The sequence below is a fragment of the Oncorhynchus mykiss genome, chromosome 10 (genome assembly GCF_057628025.1).
Source record: "Oncorhynchus mykiss isolate SJ-2025 chromosome 10, ASM5762802v1, whole genome shotgun sequence".
Classification (NCBI taxonomy): domain Eukaryota; kingdom Metazoa; phylum Chordata; class Actinopteri; order Salmoniformes; family Salmonidae; genus Oncorhynchus; species Oncorhynchus mykiss.
The window spans coordinates 40,768,159-40,790,226 of record NC_143031.1 but is presented as its reverse complement, the minus strand read 5'-3'; the positions used below and the strand labels follow the sequence as shown (position 1 = coordinate 40,790,226).

General features: G+C 46.7%; 1 protein-coding gene across 21 annotated transcripts in view; it reads left to right on the top strand.

Annotated features, from left to right (window-relative positions):
* The window catches only part of LOC110533878 (acetyl-CoA carboxylase), a 57,581-nt gene that overhangs the window by 5,450 nt on the left and 30,063 nt on the right, over positions 1-22,068 (top strand). For 2 of the 21 annotated variants that reach the window (XM_036990268.2, XM_090186636.1), the window contains 33 exons: positions 84-237; positions 350-488; positions 941-1,050; positions 1,166-1,247; positions 1,367-1,465; positions 1,569-1,786; positions 1,902-2,111; positions 2,251-2,421; positions 6,983-7,308; positions 7,401-7,655; positions 7,741-7,968; positions 8,097-8,247; positions 8,343-8,477; positions 8,629-8,775; positions 8,889-9,077; positions 9,212-9,312; positions 11,104-11,192; positions 11,467-11,591; positions 11,667-11,780; positions 11,882-11,995; positions 12,957-13,046; positions 13,202-13,320; positions 14,761-14,784; positions 17,136-17,297; positions 17,907-18,050; positions 18,210-18,312; positions 18,504-18,611; positions 18,699-18,755; positions 19,048-19,092; positions 20,282-20,323; positions 21,004-21,219; positions 21,338-21,493; positions 21,648-21,872. In XM_036990268.2, the coding sequence (XP_036846163.2) occupies positions 84-237; positions 350-488; positions 941-1,050; positions 1,166-1,247; positions 1,367-1,465; positions 1,569-1,786; positions 1,902-2,111; positions 2,251-2,421; positions 6,983-7,308; positions 7,401-7,655; positions 7,741-7,968; positions 8,097-8,247; positions 8,343-8,477; positions 8,629-8,775; positions 8,889-9,077; positions 9,212-9,312; positions 11,104-11,192; positions 11,467-11,591; positions 11,667-11,780; positions 11,882-11,995; positions 12,957-13,046; positions 13,202-13,320; positions 14,761-14,784; positions 17,136-17,297; positions 17,907-18,050; positions 18,210-18,312; positions 18,504-18,611; positions 18,699-18,755; positions 19,048-19,092; positions 20,282-20,323; positions 21,004-21,219; positions 21,338-21,493; positions 21,648-21,872 (4,648 nt within the window). Of the gene's footprint in view, positions 1-83; positions 238-349; positions 489-940; positions 1,051-1,165; positions 1,248-1,366; positions 1,466-1,568; positions 1,787-1,901; positions 2,112-2,250; positions 2,422-6,982; positions 7,309-7,400; positions 7,656-7,740; positions 7,969-8,096; positions 8,248-8,342; positions 8,478-8,628; positions 8,776-8,888; positions 9,078-9,211; positions 9,313-11,103; positions 11,193-11,466; positions 11,592-11,666; positions 11,781-11,881; positions 11,996-12,956; positions 13,047-13,201; positions 13,321-14,760; positions 14,785-17,135; positions 17,540-17,906; positions 18,051-18,209; positions 18,313-18,503; positions 18,612-18,698; positions 18,756-19,047; positions 19,093-20,281; positions 20,324-21,003; positions 21,220-21,337; positions 21,494-21,647; positions 21,873-22,068 lie in introns of those variants that run through there. The other 19 variants (XM_036990276.2, XM_090186646.1, XM_036990279.2 and 16 more) reach the window with 17 other exon arrangements.

Here is a 22,068-nt window from a genome sequence, read left to right as displayed (position 1 = left end):
ATAATATGTTGATGACAAATGCTGGGGGATCGTGAACCGCCCCCCCACCAACCTTACACTACGGTGTTCTCTTCATGCTGAAGTAATTTCAGTTGTTCACACAGACCGAGCATGTCTGGGCTGCACCTGGTCAAGCAGGGCCGAGACCGGCGTCGCATCGACCTGCAGAGAGATTTCACCGTGGCCTCCCCCGCTGAGTTTGTTACCCGCTTTGGTGGTAATAAGGTCATCGAGAAGGTAAGGGCTTCTTTAGCCAGGGCTTCTTTAGCTTCTAGGGCCTGGTTTTAGCACATTTGACATGCAGTAATTTCAGAGGCTAGTCCCCTGCTCACATCTCTTCCCATCTCAGGTCCTCATTGCCAACAACGGCATCGCAGCGGTCAAATGCATGCGCTCCATCCGCCGCTGGGCTTACGAGATGTTTCGCAACGAGCGCGCCATCCGCTTTGTCGTCATGGTAACCCCTGAGGACCTGAAGGCCAACGCAGGTGAGCTTTACATTACGGTATCATCACAACTAGTAGCAGCGGAGTAACCGTTGTCTCTCTATTCTCTACCCAGCCTCTCTAACTCTGCTTAGTGACCCAGAGAGAAACAGGACAAAGCTCCAGCCAGTCTGATGTGTTTAAACAAGCAAACCCACTTAGGCTTCCAAGAGTGGACCAGAGCAGGATGTCTGTTGGTTTAAACCTGCACTGCACTGAACAGGCAACTCTGACCTAGTTCAGCAGAAAGGGCTTTGTCTGATTGTGTAGAAAATAATGGCTTTCTCCAAATGCTATCATGTGTAAATGGTTTGACACTGGTGGTGATGTTTTAGATGTGACGATAGCAAGCTAATATTTAGAGACGAAAGATGAGATGAAATGTTGGACTGTTATACATGCTATTTTATGGGCAGCGCAGAGCTAAACGGTTTTCACCCCACTATCTTCTACAGAGTACATAAAGATGGCCGACCACTATGTGCCTGTGCCAGGAGGGACCAATAACAACAACTATGCCAACGTGGAGCTCATTCTGGACATTGCCAAGCGTATACCTGTGCAGGTACTCCTAAACATCCGTTTATTTAGGCCTAGAGTAGACTTTCTTCTAAATAGTGATTGAACTCTCTTGTATAACCTTTTATTTGAACTGGTTGTGCTTGTAATGATTTCTCCAGGCTGTATGGGCTGGGTGGGGTCACGCCTCAGAGAATCCCAAACTGCCAGAGCTGCTCATGAAGAATGGCATTGCCTTCATGGGTAAGACTGTGTTTCCTACCATCTCCTCTCCACTGAGTCTTCCAGCCACACACAGAGCCACGGATACTGCTTTTAGCCCTTCTGTCCTGTAAGATTATGTGTTCTGTGCCTACTTCCAGGTCCTCCTAGCCAGGCCATGTGGGCACTAGGGGACAAGATCGCTTCATCCATCGTGGCTCAGACAGCTGGCATCCCAACCCTGCCCTGGAGTGGAGCAGGTATGTCTGTACCGTTGAATTTACTGGATGGCTTTGAAGTAAGTGTGTTGTCAGAGACTGATCCCAGTGTGTGTGTGTGTGTGTGTGTGTGTGTGTGTCTCAGGGCTAACAGTAGAGTGGTCAGAGAGTGACCAGAAGAAGAGGATCATCAACGTTCCCCCTGATCTGTATGAGCTGGGCTGCATCCATGATGTGGAGGCAGGACTGAAGGCTGCGGAGGTGGTGGGCTACCCCGTGATGGTGAAGGCCTCCGAGGGAGGTGGAGGAAAGGGCATCCGCAAAGTCAACTGTGCTGATGACTTCCCCAACCTCTTCAGACAGGTGAGGTCCAGTCTAATTCCAGTATCATTATATGGTTATGATGGGCTGAAAGACATGTTCAGTATGATTTTGATTCTGAATAACCCATCATGCTCCATTCTCCTTGGCTCCCCAGGTCCAGACAGAGGTTCCGGGCTCACCCATCTTCGTGATGCAGCTGGCCAAACACGCTCGTCACCTGGAGGTCCAGCTCCTGGCTGACCAGTACGGCAACGCCATCTCCCTGTTCGGCAGGGACTGCTCCGTACAGCGGCGACACCAGAAGATCATAGAGGAGGCGCCCGCCACCATCTCCACCTCAGATGTGTTTGAGGACATGGAGAGGGTATGGCACAATTTGTGCTATTGGATGGAGACATTACCATTGAGAGGAGCCATGTCAATGTGTTGAAATTTGAGAGGGACTCGTTGCTCTGTGGTTAAGTTGCCGGGTTGTGACTGTGTGTCTGTCCCTCACTCCTCAGTGTGCGGTGAAGCTGGCTAAGATGGTGGGCTACGTCAGTGCTGGCACAGTGGAGTATCTCTACAGCCAAGATGGCAGCTTCTACTTCCTAGAACTCAACCCTCGTCTGCAGGTGGAGCACCCCTGCACTGAGATGGTGGCCGACGTCAACCTGCCTGCTGCACAGCTGCAGGTCAGTTTCAGCAGCAGTGTGTGTCCAGCTCCTATTCAGTCTGTGTCGTACGTCTCTGTTGTGTAGGTACACCTCACTGCTCTCGACAGTTAGTTTCATCCCGGGCCTCTGTCTCCATGGTAACTGGTTAGGTTGGCGTGAGCTAATGTACAGAAACATGAAAAATCAACCCCTCCCTCCCTCTTCCTCCTCACCACCCCTCTGGGGGTGTTCCAGACACCTCCAGCATCAGTCATGGTGGTGGGTCACGTGTCCACTCAGCAGTATGTTGGTCAGTGGTGGGTCACGTGTCCACTCAGCAGTATGTAGGTCAGTGGTGGGCGTTCAAGCTGAAGGACAAACCAACAGAGCTGCTGCTGAAGATGGCAGTTGTCTGTCTGTGCTGTAGGGGAGGGATATACTCTGTCTGTCCACCTATCCCCACGTTGACACTGTCTAATCTCACTGGGCAGGAAGGGGCAGACGGACAACAGTGGGATACAACAAGCTGTAATTCCTCTCAGTGAGATAAACAAAGGTTTCTCAAAAGCATCTTAAAGGCCCAGTGCAGTCACAAATGTGATTTCCTGTGTTTTTATATATATATTTCCACACTGAGGTTTGAATAATACTGTGAAATTGTGAAAATTATGATAATGACCTTTTTTTGGGCTCCCGAGTGGTGCAGCGGTCTAAGGCACTGCATTTCAATGCTAGAGGTGTCACTACATACCCTGGTTCGATTCCAGGCTGTGATTGGGTGTCCCATAGGGCAGCGCACAGTTGGCCCTGCATCATCCGGGTTAGGGTTTGGCCGGGGTGGGCTGTCATTGTAAAAAATAATTTGTTCTTAAAACTGACTTGCCTGGTTAAATAAATAAATAATTTGAGTAAGAGCTGTTTTGAAATTTGAGCCATTTTTAGTAGGATGAAGTTTTGGCCTGCCTGGTGATAACACCAGGTGGTTGATTAGTTAATAGAGCACTAAGAAAGAGTTCCAAACCTCACTGCCAATAACAGCTAGCTAAATTCATTCTTGAGAAATTGCTCTTTGCTAAGAAGCTAATTTAGTTTAGACTGTTTTTATTGAAAACAATCACAATAAGGTACTTAATTGTTACCCAGAAATGATTTGATATTGAGATAAAAACGGCTGCATTGGCCCTTTTTAAAGGCTGTTTGTTAGAACCTTCGTAGGAGCGTTGTTAAATCTCAGAGCTCTTTCCCAAAACCATGGTCACTAAAGTTTACCAACCGCCTCAGACCACTCGTAGAAAAGCTAAGTGCGTCGATAGTTTTGTAATGTTTTTTTTTGCGTCACTTTGTACAAAGATCTCCGCTGAACATAGACAGAAAAACATCTGTCTGTAACCGCTGATAACTTCAGAACAAAGTTGACTACAAATACAAAGTTGCTCCACGATAAATGCCACTGTCTTTGCAGTTGTTACAAACTAACGAAAGATGAAAAGGTGCTTCGAATGAACCGAGTACATTATAGGCTACATGGGCCTATGTACACTAAAACATTAAGAACACCTGCTCTTTCCATGACAGACTGACCGACAGGGATGATGTTGAATCCAGGTGAAGTCTATGATCCCTTATTGGTGTCACTTGTTAAATCCACTTCAATCAGTGTAGATGAGGGGGAGGAAACAGGTTAAATCATTATATTTAAGCCTTGAGGCAATTGAGACATGGATTGTGTATGTGTGCCATTCAGAGGGTGAATGGGCAAGACAAAAGGTTTAAGTGCCTTTGAACGGGGTATGGTAGTAGTTGCACACCGGTTTGTGTCAAGAACGGCAACACTGCTGGGTTTTTCACGCTCAACAGTTTCCCATGTGTATCAAGAATGGTCCACGCCCCAAAGGGACATCCAGCCAACGTGACACAACTGTGGGAAACATTGGAGTCAACATGGGCCAGCATCCCTGTGAAACGCTTTCAACACCTTGTAGAGTTCCCATGCGTCAACAAATTGTGGCTGTTCTGAGTGGGAAAATTGGTGGCGCAACTCAATATCAGGAAGGTGTTCTTAATGTTTTGTACACTCAGTGTATTTAAATCATATTGAAATCAATTTCATGTCCAATCAATTGAGTTATATTATGCTACTTTCAGTTAATTTTTTGCCTCAATCTATTTAATGATGTGTAACAACGTCTGCAATGATGTGACATCTGTGGTTTAGGGTATTATTACTGGGTAAACATAATAAACCTCCTCCAACTATTTGTAGCCATCGGTGGTAATATCTCTATAGGAGCTGATTCATCGTCAGTATCGACACGTGGTTTAACGACGCACTTAGCAAACGTTCTCTCTGCGTGGTGTTCTGGGGAACTTCTGCCTTAGGAACGATGATGCGTCATTAAAACACTCTTAAGCCTGAGTTCCATCGCTGTCGGGAAACTGGGCCCTGGCCAGGAAGAAGAGAAAGTTAATAACCGGGTTCTAAGTGAGAGAGAAATATCATTCAAGACCCAATGTTTCTTTCTGTAGTCAGCCAATTAAAAACCTAGCAGACATTTTTATTCTTAGAATTTTTTTTAGCGGGTGGATCAGCTTTAATATTGCAGATTGTAGCTTCCATCAATGTAATTGTCTGCATCATTTCCCATCCCCATATATTTTTGGGTAAATATACATTGCCAAGAGTGCGCAAAGCTGTCATCAAAAGGGTGGCTATTTGAAGAATCAAATATAAAATATATTTTGATATGTTTAACACTTTTTTTTTTTGGTTACTACATGATTCCATATGTGTTATTTCATGGTTTTGATGTCTTCACTATTATTCTACAATGTAGAAAATAATAACAAGATTCAACAACTGAGACATATTTAACAAGTTCCACAGACATGTGACTAACAGAAATGGAATAATGTGTCCCTGAACAAAGGGGGGCCAAAATCAAAAGTAACAGTCAGTATCTGGTGTGGCCACCAGCTGCATTAAGTACTGCAATGCATCTCCTCCTCGTGTACTGCATCATATTTGCCAGTTTTTGCTGTGAGATGTTACCCCACTCTTCCACTAAGGCACCTGCAAGTTTCTGGACATTTCTCGGTGGAATGGCCCTAGCCCTCACCCTCCGATCCAACAGGTCCCAGACGTGCTCAATGGGATTAAGATCCGGGCTCTTTGCTGGCCAGAAAACTGACATTCCTGTCTTGCAGGAAATTTCGCACAGAACGAGCAGTATGGCTGTTGGCATTGTCATGCTGGAGGGTCATGTCAGGATGAGCCTGCAGGAAGGGTACCATATGAGGGAGGAGGATGTCTTCCCTGTAATGCACAGCATTGAGATTGCCTGCAATGACAACCAGCTCAGTTCGATGATGCTGTGACACACCGCCCCAGACCACGACGGACCCTCCACCTCCAAATCGATCCCGCTCCAGACTACAGGCCTCGGTGTAATGCTCACGTTAAACGCAAATCCGACCATCACCCCTGGTGAGACAAAACCACCACTCGTCGGTGAAGAGCACTTTTTGCCAGTCCTGTCTGGTCCAGCGATGGTGGGTTTGTGCCCATAGGCGATGTTGTTGCTGGTGATGTCTGGTGAGGATCTGCCTTACAACAGGCCTACAAGCCCTCGGTGCAGCCTCTCTCGGCCTATTGCGAACAGTCTGAGCACTGATGGAGGGATTGTGCGTTTCTGGTGTAACTCGGGCAGTTGTTGCCATCCTGTACCTGTCCCGCAGATGTGATGTTCGGATGTACCAAACCTGTGCAGGTGTTGTTACACGTGGTCTGGCACTGAGAGGATGATCAGTCTCTCTGTAGCGCTGTCTTAGGCATCTCACAGTACGGACATTGCAATTTATTGCTCTGGCCACATCTGCAGTCCTCATGCCTCCTTGCAGCATGCCTAAGGCACGTTCACACCGATGAGCAGGGACCCTGGGCATCTTTCTTTTGTTGTTTTTCCAGAGTCCGTAGAAAAGCCTCTTTAGTGTCCTAAGTTTTCATAACTGTGAACTTAATTGCCTACCGTCTGTAAGCTGTTAGTGTCTTAATGACAGGTGCATGTTCACTAATTGTTTGTGGTTCATTGAACAAGCATGGGAAACAGTGTTTAAACCCTTTACAATGAAGATCTGTGAAGGTATTTGGATTTTTGCAAATTATTTTTGAAAGACAGGGTCCTGAAAAAGGGACATTTATTTTTGTTTGTGTGTGTGTGCCTAGCTATCCGTCTTTAAAAAATATATATATTTTCCTCTTACCCTACCGCCCAATAATTGGACTAAACTAATGGCCAACAACACTACGGCATCTTCTTCCAGTTTATACATACTATATACATTTTACAGGCACAGTATATTTTACAATAGTTATCTTTGTTTGTTTTTAATCCCACCCTTAACACATTTATTATTATTCAGTATTGCCAGGAAATGAAAGGGTGTTAGTGAAGATTCAAACTTTAAGCACATTCTTGACTTCAATTATAGGATAAACATTGGACCAGAAGTACATTAGTGAATTTTATAATTATTTCAAAGACCCATTCGTTCAACAGGAACTTCCTTCTACTACAGACCGCAACTGTTTCTTCTTCCTCAGATTTCCATGGGGATTCCCCTGCACCGTATCAAGGACATCAGATTGATGTATGGTGTCCAGCCCTGGGGAGACTCTATGATTGACTTTGAGGGTCTGTCCACGGCACCCTCCCCACGGGGACATGTCATCGCTGCCCGCATCACCAGTGAGAACCCTGATGAGGGTTTCAAGCCTAGCTCGGGCACGGTGCAGGAGCTGAACTTCCGCAGTAACAAGAATGTGTGGGGATACTTCAGTGTGGCCGCGGCCGGAGGCCTGCATGAGTTTGCAGACTCCCAGTTTGGCCACTGCTTCTCCTGGGGAGAGAACCGAGAGGAGGCCATCTCGTGAGTACACACACTAGGGAAAAAAATCATGTGAAGTTCATTGTGTTTTGTGTGTGTTGTCAGTGAAACCCACCTCTCCTGTGTGTGTTCAGTAACATGGTGGTGGCCCTGAAGGAGTTGTCGATCAGAGGAGACTTCAGGACCACAGTGGAGTACCTCATCAAGCTGCTGGAGACTGAGAGCTTCCAGCACAACACCATCGACACAGGCTGGCTGGACAGGCTCATCTCAGAGAAGATGCAGGCAGAGCGTCCTGACACCATGCTGGGCATAGTGAGCGGGGCTCTCCACGTGGCTGACGTCAACCTGAGGAACAGTGTCTCCAACTTCCTGCACTCTCTAGAAAGGTCAACACTATTTTAAAGATTTTAAGAACACACACACACACACACCGTCTCACTCTCCTCTCTTCTCCTCTCTCCCCCTCTACAGAGGCCAGGTGCTGCCCGCGCACACTCTTCTCAACACAGTTGATGTGGAATTGATCTATGAGGGTACTAAGTATTGTCTGAAGGTGACGCGTCAGTCCCCCAACTCCTACGTGGTCATCATGAACAGCACCTCGGCCGAGGTGGACGTCCATCGCCTCAGCGACGGGGGCCTGTTGCTCTCCTACGACGGCAGCAGCTACACCACCTACATGAAGGAGGAGGTGGACCGGTAGGATGGATGGATGGAAGGAAAGAACGATGGACAGACAGAATACATACGTTCTTCATTTAAAGGAATGTTGAGAGGTTTGGGGTTGATTTGGGCAATGGACTAAAAGAGATTATTTCCCCCGCCAGGTACCGCATCACCATTGGGAACAAGACGTGTGTGTTTGAGAAGGAGAACGACCCGTCCCTGCTTCGCTCGCTCTCAGCAGGGAAACTCATCCAGTACACCGTGGAGGATGGGGGGCACGTGTTCTCTGGCCAGTGTTACGCTGAGATAGAGGTGTGTGTGTGTGTGTGTGATGTAGTTGTGGCCATGGTCACTCACTCCGTTAGTGGAGCGAGCGGCCATGTCAACTGTGTGTGTAACTGTGTCAGGTGATGAAGATGGTGATGACTCTGACGGCGCTGGAGTCCGGCTGTATCCACTATGTGAAGAGGCCCGGTGCCGTGCTGGAGCCCGGCTGCGTCATCGCCAAGCTGCAGTTAGATGATCCTAGCCGGGTCCAACAGGTCAGTAAGGGACGGTGTGCCTGACACACATATTTTTTTATTTATTTTTTTTGTCTAAATATGCTCCTTGTATTTTGTAATGGAAACGTGGATAGCTATACAGTACGTTTTGATGCGAGACTAAAAATATGTTGTAACGTGTGTGTCTCAGGCGGAGTTGTACCACGGGGCGCTGCCCGTCATCCAGGCGGTGGCGTTGAGAGGAGAGAAGCTCCACAGGGTCTTCCACAGCACCCTGGACCACCTTGTGCACGTCATGAATGGCTTCTGCCTGCCTGAACTCTTTTTCAGTGGGAAGGCAAGTGGTTCTTTACAGCACACACAACAATCTACAAACAAAAGATGGCAGTATTCTGTGTTGGTACGTTAATCAATATCAGTTGGTAAAATTGTGAATGTGTCTTTCCCCAGCTGAAGGAATGGGTAGAGACGCTGATGAAGACTCTCCGGGACCCCTCTCTGCCTCTGTTGGAGCTGCAGGACATTATGACCAGTGTGTCAGGCCGGATCCCCCTCGCTGTGGAGAAGTGCATCAAGAAGGAGATGGCCCAGTACGCCAGCAACATTACCTCTGTGCTCTGCCAGTTCCCCAGCCAGCAGGTACACACACACACACACACACACACAGACACACTGTATTATTCAGGTTGGTTATTGTATTATTTATGGTTCTGGGGAGTTGATATACAGAGTTCATTAGGAATACACCTGACTGATTTAGCCTGTTCTTCCAGATTGCCAACATCCTGGACAGTCATGCTGCCACTCTGAACAGGAAGTCAGAAAGAGAGGTGTTCTTCATGAACACTCAGAGCATCGTACAGCTGGTGCAGAGGTGAGTCTCTCTCTCAGCTTCAGGGCTTTAAATGACCTGATGATACAGTTGAAGTCGGATGTTTACATACACTTAGGTTGGAGTCATTAAAACTCGTTTTTCAACCACTCCACAGATTTCTTGTTAACAAACTATAGTTTTGGCAAGTCGGTTAGGACATCTACTTTCTGCATGACACAAGTAATTTTTCCAACAATTGTTTATAGACAGATTATTTCACTTATATTTCACTTATAATTCACTGTATCACAATTCCAGTGGGTCAGAAGTTTACATACACTAAGTTGACTGTGCCTTTAAACAGCTTGGAAAATTCCAGAAAATGATATCATGGCTTTAGAAGCTTCTGATAGGCTAATTGACATAATTTGAGTCGATTGGAGGTGTACCTGTGTATGTATTTCAAAGCCTACCTTCAAACTCAGTGCCTCTTTGCTTGACATCATGGGAAAATCAAACAAAATCAGCCAAGACCTCAGAAAAAGAAATTGTAGAACACCACACATCTGGTTCATCCTTGGGAGCAATTTCCAAACGCCTGAAGGTACCACATTCATCTGTACAAACAATAGTACGCAAGTATATAAACACCATGGGACCACGCAGCCGTCATACCGTTCAGGAAGGAGATGCATTCTGTCCCCTAGAGATGAAAGTACTTTGGTGCGAAAAGTGCCTATCAATCCCAGAACAGCAGCAAAAGACCTTGTGAAGATGCTGGAGGAAACAGGTACAAAAGTATCTATTTCAACAGTAAAACGAGTCCTATATCGACATAACCTGAACGGCTGCTCAGCAAGGAAGAAGCCACTGGTCCAAAACCGCATAAAAAAAGCCAGACTACGGTTTGCAACTGCACATGGGGACAAAGATCATACTTTTTGGAGAAATGTCCTCTGGCCTGATTAAACAAAAATATAACTATTTGACCATAATGACCATCGTTATGATTGGAGGAAAAAGGGAAGGCTTGCCAGTTGAAGAACACCATCCCAACCGTGAAGCATGGGGGTGGCAGCCACATATTGTGGGGGTGCTTTGCTGCAGGAGGGACTGGTACACTTCACAAAATAGATGGCTTCATGAGGAAGGAAAATGATGTAGATATATATTTAAGCAACATCTCAAGACATCAGTCAGGAAGTTAAAGCTTGGTCAAATGGGTCTTCCAAATGAACATGACCCCAAGCATACTTCAAAAGATGTGGCAAAATGGCTTAAGGATAACAAAGTCAAGGTATTGGAGGGACCATCACAAAGCCCTGACCCCAATCCTATAGAACATTTGTGGGCAGAACTGAAAAAACGTGTGTGAGCTAGGAGGCCTACAAACCTGACTCAGTTACACCAGCTCTGTCAGGAGGAATGGGCCAAAATTCACCCAACTTATTGTGGGAAGTTTGTGGAAGGCTACCCAAAATGTTTGACCCAAGTTAATCAATTTAAAGGCAATGCTACCAATATTAATTGAGTGTATGTAAACTTCTTACCCACTGGGATTGTGATGAAAGAAGTAAAAGCTGAAATAAATCACTCTCTACTATTATTTTGATATTTCACGTTCTTAAAATAAAGTGGTGATCCTAACTGCCCTAAGACAGGAATTTTTTTACTAGGATTAAATGTCAGGAATTGTGAAAAACTGAGTTTAAATGTATTTGGCTAAGGTAAACTTCCGACTTCAACTGTACCTAGCAACCCATACACACACAAACATGATTCTAAAGACACGTACTGTTTTCATACTGATGCGGTCTGTCACTGACCATGCGATTTTGTCTCTCTGCCTAGGTACCGCAGTGGCATCCGTGGTCACATGAAGGCCGTGGTAATGGACCTGCTTAGGCAGTACCTCAAAGTAGAGGTCCAGTTCCAGAATGGTGAGGAACATTGGACTCTACTCCTAACATTAACAGACTATGTAAAGCAATGGGTTTTCCTGGGTTGGTATAGGGGAAATGGAAAGGATTAGCCTTTGATAATTAGTCCTGCCTGTCTTTGATTCATGAATAGGATTCAATGGTCTTCTCTCAGGACTGCACTTGCTCTATTTGTCCACATGAGGGTACTGTTACACAACAAACCTTTAATTTGCACCTTCCTTTGAGCTCCGGTTGATTTGATTTCTCCTCTGAATCGTGTGTGTGATTCCAGGACACTACGACAAGTGTGTGTTCACACTGCGTGAGGAGAACAAGGGCGACATGGCCAACGTGTTAAACTACATCTTCTCACACGCCCAGGTCACCAAGAAGAACCTCCTGGTCACCATGCTCATTGTAAGTCCTTCCCTCTTTAGAAATACATTTGTCCTGTGTGTTAGACAGAGATGACTGTGTTCTCCCTGTGTGTAGGACCAGCTGTGTGGTCGTGACCCCACCCTGACTGACGAGCTGATGGCCATTCTGACAGAGCTCACCCAGCTCAGCAAGACCACCAACGCCAAGGTGGCACTGCGTGCCCGCCAGGTCCGTAGCGCATCACTTCCTGTCTCTCTAAATGTTCTCTTGTTTTTGATTTGCCAGGGTTAGTGTTGTCATCTTCTCACTCTCCTCTGTCTCCTCCTCAGGTGCTGATCGCCTCCCACCTCCCCTCCTACGAGCTCCGTCACAACCAGGTGGAGTCCATCTTCCTCTCTGCCATCGACATGTACGGGCACCAGTTCTGCATCGAGAACCTGCAGGTAGGGACCATGGCCATTGTTGACTTTTTACTGCCATTGCTGGAGGCCATTCAGACACTCTCACAGAAGTAGAAAACTTTTCAAACCAAACACATATTTAGCAGATGTTATTGCAGTGCAGTAGTATCTAACAATTCACAGCAATACACACAAAGCAAATGTAAAAGAATGGAATTAATAAATAAATACATATTAGGACGAGCGATGTTGGAGTGGTGTTGACTAAAATACAGTAGAATAGAGTAAAGGGGCATCCCGAGAGGCTCAGTGGTCTAAGGCTCAGCGTCGCAGTGCTATCTGTGCCACTAGAGATTCTGGGTTCGAGTCCAGGCTCTGTTGCAGCCGGCCGCGAGCACAGGAGATCCATGGGGCGGCGCACAATTGGCCCAGGGTCATCCGGGTTAGGGGATAGTTTGGCCAGCAGGGATGTTCCTGTTCCTTCGCGCTCTAGCCTCTCCTGTGGCGTGCCGGGCACATTGCACACTGACACGGTCGTCAGGTGTACGATGATTCCTGCGACACATTGGTGCAGCTGGCTTCCGGGTTAAGCGAGCAGTGTGTCAAGAAGCAGTGCGCCTTGGTTGGGTTGTGTTTCGGAGGACGCACGGCTCTCAACCTTCGCCTTTCCCGAGTCCGTAAGGGAGATGCAGCGATGGGACAAGACTGTAACTACTAATTGGATACCACGAAATAGGGGAAAACAAAACAAAAATTAAGAGTAGAATACAGTATATACATATGAAATGAGTAAAGCAGCATGTAAACATTATTAAAATGACTAGTGTTCCATTATTAAAGTGGCCAGTGATTCCATGTCTGTGTATATAGGGCAGCAGCCTCTAAGGTGCAGGGTTGAGTAACCGGGTGGTGGCCGGCTAGTGATGGCTATTTGACAGTGGAATGAGGTCACAATGATATTTCTCTGGACTTTCATGATTCTGAATCCTCTCTCCTTTTGCAGAAACTGATCCTGTCCGAGACGTCCATCTTTGATGTGCTGCCTAACTTCTTCTACCACAGTAACCAGGTGGTCAGGATGGCTGCCCTGGAGGTGAGAGGAAGGAGACTGTCACAATAGCTGGTTGCCCAGGCAATTGAACAGCTTTTGACACTGTACAAAGAGTGACATTTCATGGTAAAGGGAACAGTCCTCTACTGTCTCCAGATCTCTACCCTGTTAGAACTCTCCTGTGTTCCCCATCCCAGGTGTACGTACGTAGAGCCTACATCGCCTACGAGCTCAACAGCGTCCAGCACAGACAGCTAAAGGACAACACCTGCATCGTAGAATTCCAGTTCATGCTGCCTACCTCCCACCCCAACAGGTACACACACACACACGCTCTGCTGCATGGTACCGTGGTGGAGATGTGGTGTTGCTCCTATATATACTGGTCTAGGGCCAGTTGTTATTCTAAGATGAGAATGCTTAATAGCAGGACTGGAGTAGGGAGGCTTGATCTATAGTCAGGTGTCTTATTAGGGGAAGGGGGTGGTCCTATAAGAGAGATGAGAGCTAACAGAGACAAGAGTGTGTAAGGTTCTGTATAAGGACAGCACTGTCTTTCATTATCTCCTGAAGGGTCCTGTTCTCATCCACGGTAACATGGTTATTTTATCCCCCCACCACTGTTCACCCCCTGAAAAATACTCCTCGTTTGCAAAAGCAGGTATTCTGTGAGAGTACAAATACTTTCCCTGGTTTACCAAGAATGTGTGAGTGGAAACTAGCTAGTCTCCTGTCGGCAAAGTCCCACTTTTGTTGATCTCTCTGGTCTGTCCTCTGGATGACGGCAAGATTGTTTTCAACTTTCTGAAGATCTGTCACATCTATTTCAGTAACACACAAGCAGAGAGAAACTCTGGACTTGTACTGCACATGGGCAATTCAACAGTAACCAAGTGATGCTGAGACTTTGATTTTTCACTTTGAAGTGTATGTCCAACAAAAACATTGATTTGCAAAGTTAAACCATTGACTGCTGTGCTCCGATTGTTGCATGCGACCGATTTATCCCGCTTAAAATGTTTAACTCATTTGCATTAACCAGGCTTGATTGGCTTCCTCATTGGAACAAAGCATGTCCCCCCCACCTCAGGACTGAACCAATACCAAAGAATAGGCCTCTAGGAAGGCATAGAACTATTGTGGAATTTTTCGAGGAGCTGTCATATAGAGTGTAATGTGGGGGTTTGAGACAGTGCATGTGATGTATGACAGTGCCTAAAGGTGTCACCACTGACGTCTTGTTAGAAAAGGGGCGTGCTCTGACGCTCTTCCGGGCCCTTTGTACTGCCACTTGTTAGTTCATGAAGCCCTTAAGAAGGCAACAAGAAGCCCTTAAGAAGGCAACAAGAAGCCCTTAAGAAGGCAACAAGAAGCCCTTAAGAAGGCAACAAGAAGCCCTTAAGAAGGCAACAAGAAGCCCTTAAGAAGGCAACAAGAAGCCCTTAAGAAGGCAACAAGAAGCCCTTAAGAAGGCAACAAGAAGCCCTTAAGAAGGCAACAAGAAGCCCTTAAGAAGGCAACAGGAAGCCCTTAAGAAGGCAACAAGAAGCCCTTAAGAAGGCAACAGGAAGCCCGACTTCACGGGACATTTTGATTGATTTATTAGGTTGTCGAGAACAAGCTAAATGTACCACAGCAGAAAGTCGAATCCATAATGTGTAGTCTGAAGCTTTTTTTATGATGCACACACACTCTTCTGAGTGCTTCCTCCTCCTGATGTCTGCGTAACTAACCAGTCAGTGTTGTCTGATTGCAGAGGTAACATCCCAACTCTAAACAGGTACAGTACACTTTCTTCTTATTGCAGCCATTATGTAGACCTGTAGAAGCTGTAGACATAGAAGGCGGCGTAGTCAACCGATCATCTATTGGAAATGTAACTGAAAGCCGTACTGCCAGCTGCATTTTGTTTAAAGAGTATGTTGTGGCAAGACAAGGTAACGTTGGACATTGGACATGTTTGGCTATGCTGCTTGTTCTGTTAAGTGTTACTAGTTATCCCATAAATGAATCAGATTTTTTAAATTGGAGCTGAACCTGGTTATGGGCGATGTATTAAATGAATGGCAACAGCATGGCATAATGCAGCGTACTGGAAAGACTGAGTGTCTGTCTGTATATTTCTGTGTGTGTATTGTAGGTGTGTAGAGTGCATTCGGGAAAGTATTCAGACCACTTTATTTTTTCTACATTTTTGTTATGTTACAGCTTTATTCAAAAAATGGATTAAATTGTTATTTTTCCCTCATCAATCTAGACACAATACCCCATAATGGCAAAGCAAAAACTGTTTTTTTAGGGAATTTTGCTAACTTGTATAAAAAAAACTACTAAAAATTACATTTACATAAGTATTCAGACCCTTTACTCAGTACTTTGTTGAAGCACCTTTGGCAGTGATTACAGCCTATTTTGGGGTATAAAGCTACAAGCTTGGCACACCTGTATTTGGGGAGTTTCTCCCATTCTTCTCTGCAGATCCTCTCAAGCTCTGTCAGGTTGGATGGGGAGCATCGCTGCACAGGTATTTTCAGGTCTCTCCAGAGATGTTCGATTGGGTTCAAGTCCGTGCTCTGGCTGGGCCACTCTAGGACATTCAGTCACTCCTGCTTTGTCTTGGCTGTGTGCTTAGGGTCATTGTCCTGTTGGAAGGTGAACCTTCGCCCCCATCTAAGGTCCTGAGCACTCTGGAGCAGGTTCATCTTTCCCTCGATCCGTTCATCTTTCCCTCGATCCTGACTAGTCTCCCAGTCCCTGCCGCTGAAAAACATCCACACAGCATGATGCTGCCACCACCATGCTTCAATGTAGTGATGGTGCCAGGTTTCCTGCAGATGTGACGCTTGGCATTCAGGCCAAAGAGTTCAATCTTGGTTTCATCAGACCAGATAATCTTATTTCTCATGGTCTGAGTATTTTAGGTGCCTTTTAGCAAACTCCAAGCGGGGCTGTCATGTGCCTTTTATTGAGGAGTGGCTTCCGTCTGGCCACTCTGCCATAAAGGCCTGATTGGTGGAGTGCTGCAGAGATGATTGTCCTTCTGGAAGGTTCTCCCAGCTCCACAGAGGAACTCTGGAGCTCTGTTGGAGTGACCATTGGGTTCATGGTCACCTTTCTGACCAAGGACCTTCTCCCCCGATTGCTCAGTTTGGCCGGGCGGCCAGTTCGAGGAAGAGTCTTGTGTAACCGATGTGAAATGGCTAGCTAGTTAGCGGTGGTGCGCGCTAATAGCGTTTCAATCGGTGACTTTACTCTCTCTGAGACCTTGAAGTAGTTGTTCCCCTTCCTTGCTCTGCAAGGGCCGCAGCTTTTGTGGCGCGATGGGTAACGATGCTTTGTGGGTGGCTGTTGTTGATGTGTGCAGAGGGTCCCTGGTTCTAGCCCGGGTCGGGGCTAGGGGACGGACGGAAGCTATACTGTTACACTTGGTCGTACTAAACTTCTTTAATTTAAGAATAATGGAGGCCACTGTGTTCTTGGGGACCTTCAATGCTACAAGCATGTTTTGGTAACCTTCCCCAGATCTGTGCCTCGACACAATCCTGTCTCGGAGCTCTACGGACAATTCCTTTGACCTCCTGGCTTGGTTTTTGCTCTGACATGCACTGTCAACGGTGTGACATTTGCAAGCATTTCTCTACACTCACAATAACATCTGCTAACCATGTGTGTGTGACGATAAAATGTGATTTTATAGAGAGGTGTGTGCCTTTCCAAATCATGTCCAATCAATTGAATTTACCACAGGTGGACTCCAATCAAGTTGTAGAAACATCTCAAGGATGATCAATGGAAACAGGATGCACCTGAGCTCAATTTCGAGTCTCATAGCAAAGGGTCTGTATACTTTGTATTGTGTGTAGATTGAACATTTTTTATGTAATTTTAGAATAAGGCTGAAACTTAACAAAATGTGGAAAAGGGGAAGGGGTCTGAATACTTTCAGAATGCACGATATACTTACTGTGTCTCTCTCTTACGCTTCTCTGGAACTGGGGAGTCAAAAGATGTAGTACGTTACTAGAATATTCTGTGACAATGTTCTCAAATATTTCTGTGTGAGGTGTCCTGTTTTGCCTTGTGCTAGCTGTGCTCTGAATGTGCTTGCTTGCTGCTGTCCTGTCCTCTCAGGAGACTGTCTTCCCAGCCCCTGCCCCGTCTTCGCACTCGGGACATTAAGCCTGTGTCTGTGGACAGTAACAAACAGGACCCTAAAGCACAGGATGATAAAACAAAGGATGATGCTAAAACGGAGGAGAATAAACCTCCAGATACGGATGACTCTGTGGACAGGTTGGGCCCCATAGAGACTCTAGGCTATATAGCATTCTGTGGGCTAACTCAATGGGCTAACTTCTGGGCCTCTCTAAAAGAGGACTTGGCCTCTGTGTGGATGGGAGAGGAGGACCTCTGAATACTAAAAACACCTGGTGGAACCATGGGTCTTTCTACTATGAATTTGGCCAAGGGAAAATGTACAATGCTTCCATGTTCACTAACATTATGCAGATATCTGCTCTTCCTTCACGTAATCTACCTCCTTAGCATTTAAATACTGCTGCTGGGCACTCCGTGAGTAGTACATCCAGATCTAGAAGATGCGTATTTATTTATTTTATCGGATCTTGGTTCACTGTTCTCTGTGAGAACACTGCTATATTAGTGTTAGTATGGAGGTGAATGAGGAGTCAGAATGTTCCTTCTGTCCCAGCAGCTGATCACAGATATAATAAATACTGCTGTGGTATAGAACTGGTTGGTGAGGGGGCTCTTTTAAGGTGAACTCTCCTATGGGTCAGAGATGGGCTCTGCCCTGCTCCCTGCTCTGGCCCAGCTCTGGGCTAGTGAGTGAATGTGTGTGCTGCAGGACCCCGGTCTAATGGCTGTCTGTTGTTGCCCCAGGATGTCGTTCTCGTCCAACCTGAACCACTACGGCATGGTCCACATGGGCAGTGTGAGTGACGTCCTCCTGGACACCTCTTTCACCCCACCCTGCCAGCGCATGGGAGCCATGGTCTCCTTCCGCTCCTTCCAGGAGTTCACCAGGTGAGGGCTGGGCTCTCTGACCTTTTCAAAATCATTACATTATGACTTTGATTATTTTCCCACATTGGGAAAGGGTGTTATTGAATTGGAGCTGTAATACTGAGATATTACCTTAAGTGTGTGTGTGGTGTCTAACTGTGATCCTTTCCTCTCCACCAGGAACATTAAAGACGTGATGAGCTGTTTCTGTGACTCTCCTCCTCCCAGCCCCACCTTCCCAGAGGGAGGGAACCCTGTGCTCTATGGAGAGGAGGACACCAAGGTCAGTACTGTCTGCTAGTACTGATTCTGATGTGTATTGGAACACAACAGAGTATTGTGACTGAGAGAGCCCTTTGTTCAATGCATGGCATCAACGTAGCATGACCTTCCTGTTCTTCGTATAGTCGCAATAGATACTTTCTCTCTGAATGATATGACTTATGTTTTGCCTGCATGCGTCTTGTGACCCAGAGTATCCAAGACGAGCCCATTCACATCCTCAACGTGGCCATCAAGACTGACAGTGACATCGATGACGACGGCCTGGCCGCCATGTTCCGGGAGTTCACCCAGACAAAGGTCAGATGTTTAGGATGAGCCTTTCAGGAAGTACGCCTGGACACCTCAGTCGCTCACACTTTCTCTTCCTGTGTCGTCTTCCCCCAGAAATCCCTGCTGTTTGAACATGGCATCCGCAGGCTGACCTTCCTGGTAGCTCAGAAGGTGAGCACTAGGACTCCCACTTCCCTACTCTGCCCTCTGTTCTCTAACCTACTCTTCCAATCACAGTTACTGATCTTATCTTAATCACAATGATGCACGTTGACTCTACAGACATCCAGACGGCACGAGAGAGTCTCGCGATTCATTTGGAATGGCCTGTAATTTGACCGTCATTTGTATCTCAAATTTGGCTGTTTTGCTTGCTTGCTCTGTCTCTTCTCTCTCTTCTCTCTGTCTCCTTCTGTCCCTCTGTATCCATGTCTTGCCTTTGCTGTGGGGTTTGTGCTGACAGGATTTCAGGAAGGCAGTCAACTGTGAGGTGGACCAGAGGTTTCATGTGAGTAGTGGGAAGATGTGGATGATAACTGTGGAACAGTACAGTTTGTCTTCCTGTATTGTCAACTCTTTCCCTGGACCACACCAAGTAGCTTTTCGTTGGATTCAGGCAGATAATGACGGCATTTGAGACTAAAGACATTTGGGTAAATGCCAGGTTCCCTTCTCTCTCCCTGCGTCAGCCCTTTGAATGCTGCCCTTTCTTTTGACAAGAGAAGAACAGGCTCTGATGAGGGCTAATCACTGCCATTGGTGAGGCCCTCCATATGTGGGTTTGTGTCTCATACAGTAGAGACTCAGTCCCTCTGAATAGCCCGTCCTCTTCAGACCACACAGACCAGTGTATTCACACACGATAAATCCTGTATTCGCTGTTATACTAACACCAAATCAGTCCTATATACAGGCTTGTAGTGGGCATTAGTGCCCCAGACTAATACACAACTGTCCTGTTATTATATACCGATTGAGTTGATGAGTGTGTTTGCAATTAGTCCGGTATTGTTTGGCCAAGTGGGGTGCGATCCTCAAAGCCAAACCTGACAATCAGGCTTCTAGCTAGAGCGTTCAGAAATACAAATCACTCCCTGTGAAAAGAGAATGTTTTATTCATTAGATTAGCTGTCGCTGCTCCCCTGTTTCCTGTTGCTGTCTGTCATTATGGGAAAAGGCAGTTTGGGAGAATACACTGTAATTCCACCCTCAGACACCAGCACAAATGGGAAGAGATCAGGGCTGTTGAATGTTAAACAGGCTCTTCCTGATCACAGACCAATGCCATATAGTGTTCCTCCTCACTGTCACAGCAATTCACATAGCGCTCCTCACAGCTCATTAAGGGGGAAAATGTAGAACTGTAGAAGGAAATGGAGCCACTTACTGAGGTTAGAAGGTCATTCATTCTATGCTCTAGAGGTCATGTCTATTTTCAGTCTAGCTGGTTCTGTAACTTAGTTGCAGCAGAGCAGGGATTATTGAAATCCTGGACTCAAAGCCCTAACTCTCTCTGTCTGTATTAACCAGGAGACCTGGTAGGTTGACAGCGTGTGTTTTTCACAGCATGTGGATCTGTTTGTGTAACTGTACTCTCTCTCTCTCCTCTCCCCTCTCCTCTCCTCTCTCCCTCCGCTCCCTCTCCTCTCCCTCTCCCCTTCTCCTCTCCCCTCCTCACCTGTCTGTCTCTCACACAGAGAGAGTTCCCCAAATTCTTCACCTTCCGGTCCAGAGACAAGGTGAGTGTCTTCTGTGTGTCAATCTGAACATTGACTTTATGAGTGACCATAAAACAACAGCTAATGGTCTGCTCAGTGGTAGTGGTCAATGAACAGGTTCAATCCATCTGAAAAAGATAAGGGAATTCATATTTGAAGTTGGTGGAAGATGAGCCCAAGTGACCATGCTTCTCAATGTGTAGACTAGAGTTACAGCGGAAGAGCTAAGCAAGTGTCAGTTTCACATCATGGCAACAATAGAGGTGAGGCAATTTGAATAAGATGGTTGCAGAAAAAGTACCTTTCCTCTTTCCTTGCTCACCCCTTAGTTGGCACTGAAAGTCACTCCATTATGATCAATGATGGCTCTTCCCCTGCCTAGGCCCCTGATAGTCTCACTACAATGGCACCACCAAAACTCATTACCGTAATTAACTATTTAATTATGTCCCCCATTTAAGAGAAATGACACCCATTAGCAGGCTGCGATTGCTTTTGATTTCATTTACTTAATGCAGTGGCTGGCGGGCACCCTCTAGTCTCATACAAACCCAATGCTCCTGAAACAGCCAATTGGATGATGGTAGGCCTTGAGGAAAATGCATTCTCATTCCTTGAACCCTCAATTGGTTGGTGTGACAGTATCTTGCTGTGTGTGACGGTGTCTTGCTGTATAACTGGTTGTCCCCCTGTGTGTCTAGTTTGAGGAGGACAGGATCTACCGTCACTTGGAGCCGGCGCTGGCCTTCCAGCTGGAGCTGAACCGCATGCGTAACTTTGCCCTGACCGCCATCCCCTGTGCCAACCACAAGATGCACCTGTACCTGGGCGCTGCCCGCGTGGAGGTGGGCACAGAGGTCACCGACTACCGCTTCTTTGTCCGGGCCATCATCCGTCACTCAGACCTGGTCACCAAGGTGAGGGCGATAGTGATACACGACTTTGTGTGTGTGATTAATACACCTGTTCAGTTTGTGTGTACGTGAAAACGTGCCCCTCTCTGACCTCTACTCCCGTCCTGTGTCTTATCTCCAGGAGGCGTCTTTTGAGTACCTCCACAACGAGGCAGAGCGTCTGCTGCTGGAGGCCATGGACGAGCTGGAGGTGGCCTTCAACAACACCACCGTACGCACCGACTGCAACCACATCTTCCTCAACTTTGTCCCCACCGTCATCATGGACCCCTCCAAGGTCAGTGGCAGCACACCCAAGACCTGTACACACACTGTTCACGTGGACATTGTGTTTATCCATGTTCGTTCACTGTACATGTAGTGATGCGTTTTGGTGCTGTGTGTGTTTTTTTCCTATGCTTTGTTCGTAACCTCTGTGTGCACATGCTCAGATCGAGGAGTCGGTGCGCTCCATGGTGATGCGTTACGGCAGTAGGCTGTGGAAGCTCCGGGTGCTCCAGGCTGAGCTGAAGATCAACATCCGGTTGACGCCCACGGGCAAACAGATCCCCATCCGCCTGTTCCTCACCAACGAGTCAGGCTACTACCTGGACATCAGCCTGTACAAGGAGGTCACCGACTCCCGTACGGGACAGTTGGGGCCTAAAGACCGACAGGTGGGGCACTCGCACGTCTTTCATCCCCCACGGCCCACACTCCCAAGCAATCACAGGCAGGGGAAACAGCCTCACACTGAACCCTCAGCTCCCAGAATGCTCCTTAATGGGCAACTCCTGGTTCATGCTCAAGTATTTGGAAGTTTAGTTAAGAAATAAATGACATGCCATCTGTGGATCAGTCAGTCTACTGCGT